A 1,082-nucleotide genomic window follows, 5' to 3' on the forward strand; every position below is an offset into this window, starting at 1 on the left:
TCATGCTCACACCAAATTGAATGCACTCTGAAACCACTGACCAGGTTATGTGTGTTTATAGTTGTCACTGTGTAGTCCTGTCATTTAATATGTAATTCACCCTGATCACTGTAGAAATACACCTCCCTAAAGAGGTGGTTTGTGGTCAGTTCATTGCAAACGGGCTTTATGCATACAGAGCTCAAAGGTCTCTCTAGCAGAAAAGGCCCAGTTTCACATGAGCACTCACTCTTTATAACCTTGTTATCATCGTATGTAGACATATCATATCATGTAGTCATAACATCCTTATAGACAGATCACTGTTCTTTGCATCCCCTCTGTCACACTCTGATTGCAAGGCACAGACGGTCTCCAGCATCTTGCACATGGAAGGTCAACAAAAACTCACCTCTCTACACACTACTCTCATGTAGGAGGTTTAACAATAGCTTAACCATTATAAAACAAAAGAAAAGCATTTTTCAAGTAACATTACACTTGATTCATAATTGATTTCACATCATTACCACCATACCCTTCTCCTAACAAGTCACATTTTTCACGGCACTAGGGTCTTGCAAACACTGTAACCGCTATCAGCAGGCTTTAAATAACAACAGGTTGTTGCCGTTTAATGTTTTCAGTCGGCATTGTGTTCCGAGGCAGTTTGACAAGCCAGCCTCAGCCTGGATTTTGTATGCGGCCCGTGATGGGCGGCTTTCGTCCACACCAGCTGTTACTTCTGAACAAAGACAGCATGAGGAGTGGAGACAGAGACGACAGTCCAGGGTGTTCCCTGGCCTTGAAGCTCAGAATGATGGGGTGCTTCTTAAATTCCCACAGGTACCAGAGTAAAAAAAAACATGCCCTGCCTTCACAAACTGTGTTGAATAATTTGAGTGTTTCTGAACTTGACCGTGCTGCTGGGAGCTTGGAGACATTTAATAAGCAACCTCTGCACTGACACTAATTTCCACTTTCATTCTGTCTGTTTGACATTTAAGTTTCAACGCTGTTTTGTTCCAGACGGAGATCATTTTCACTCCCAGGGTGCCCCTGCCTGGCAGGTATGTGGTTGTGGTCCATTATCACCAGCCTGA

General features: G+C 43.4%; 1 protein-coding gene across 1 annotated transcript in view; it reads left to right on the top strand.

Annotated features, from left to right (window-relative positions):
• LOC109957737 (laminin subunit alpha-3) overlaps positions 1-1,082 on the top strand; it is a 52,971-nt gene that overhangs the window by 26,770 nt on the left and 25,119 nt on the right. The window contains exons 28-29 of the mRNA XM_020595869.1: positions 627-825; positions 1,009-1,077. Coding sequence (XP_020451525.1) covers positions 627-825; positions 1,009-1,077 — 268 coding nt within the window. The remainder of the gene's footprint in view (positions 1-626; positions 826-1,008; positions 1,078-1,082) is intronic.

The sequence above is a fragment of the Monopterus albus genome, unplaced genomic scaffold (assembly GCF_001952655.1).
Source record: "Monopterus albus unplaced genomic scaffold, M_albus_1.0 scaffold28.1, whole genome shotgun sequence".
NCBI classification, from domain to species: domain Eukaryota; kingdom Metazoa; phylum Chordata; class Actinopteri; order Synbranchiformes; family Synbranchidae; genus Monopterus; species Monopterus albus.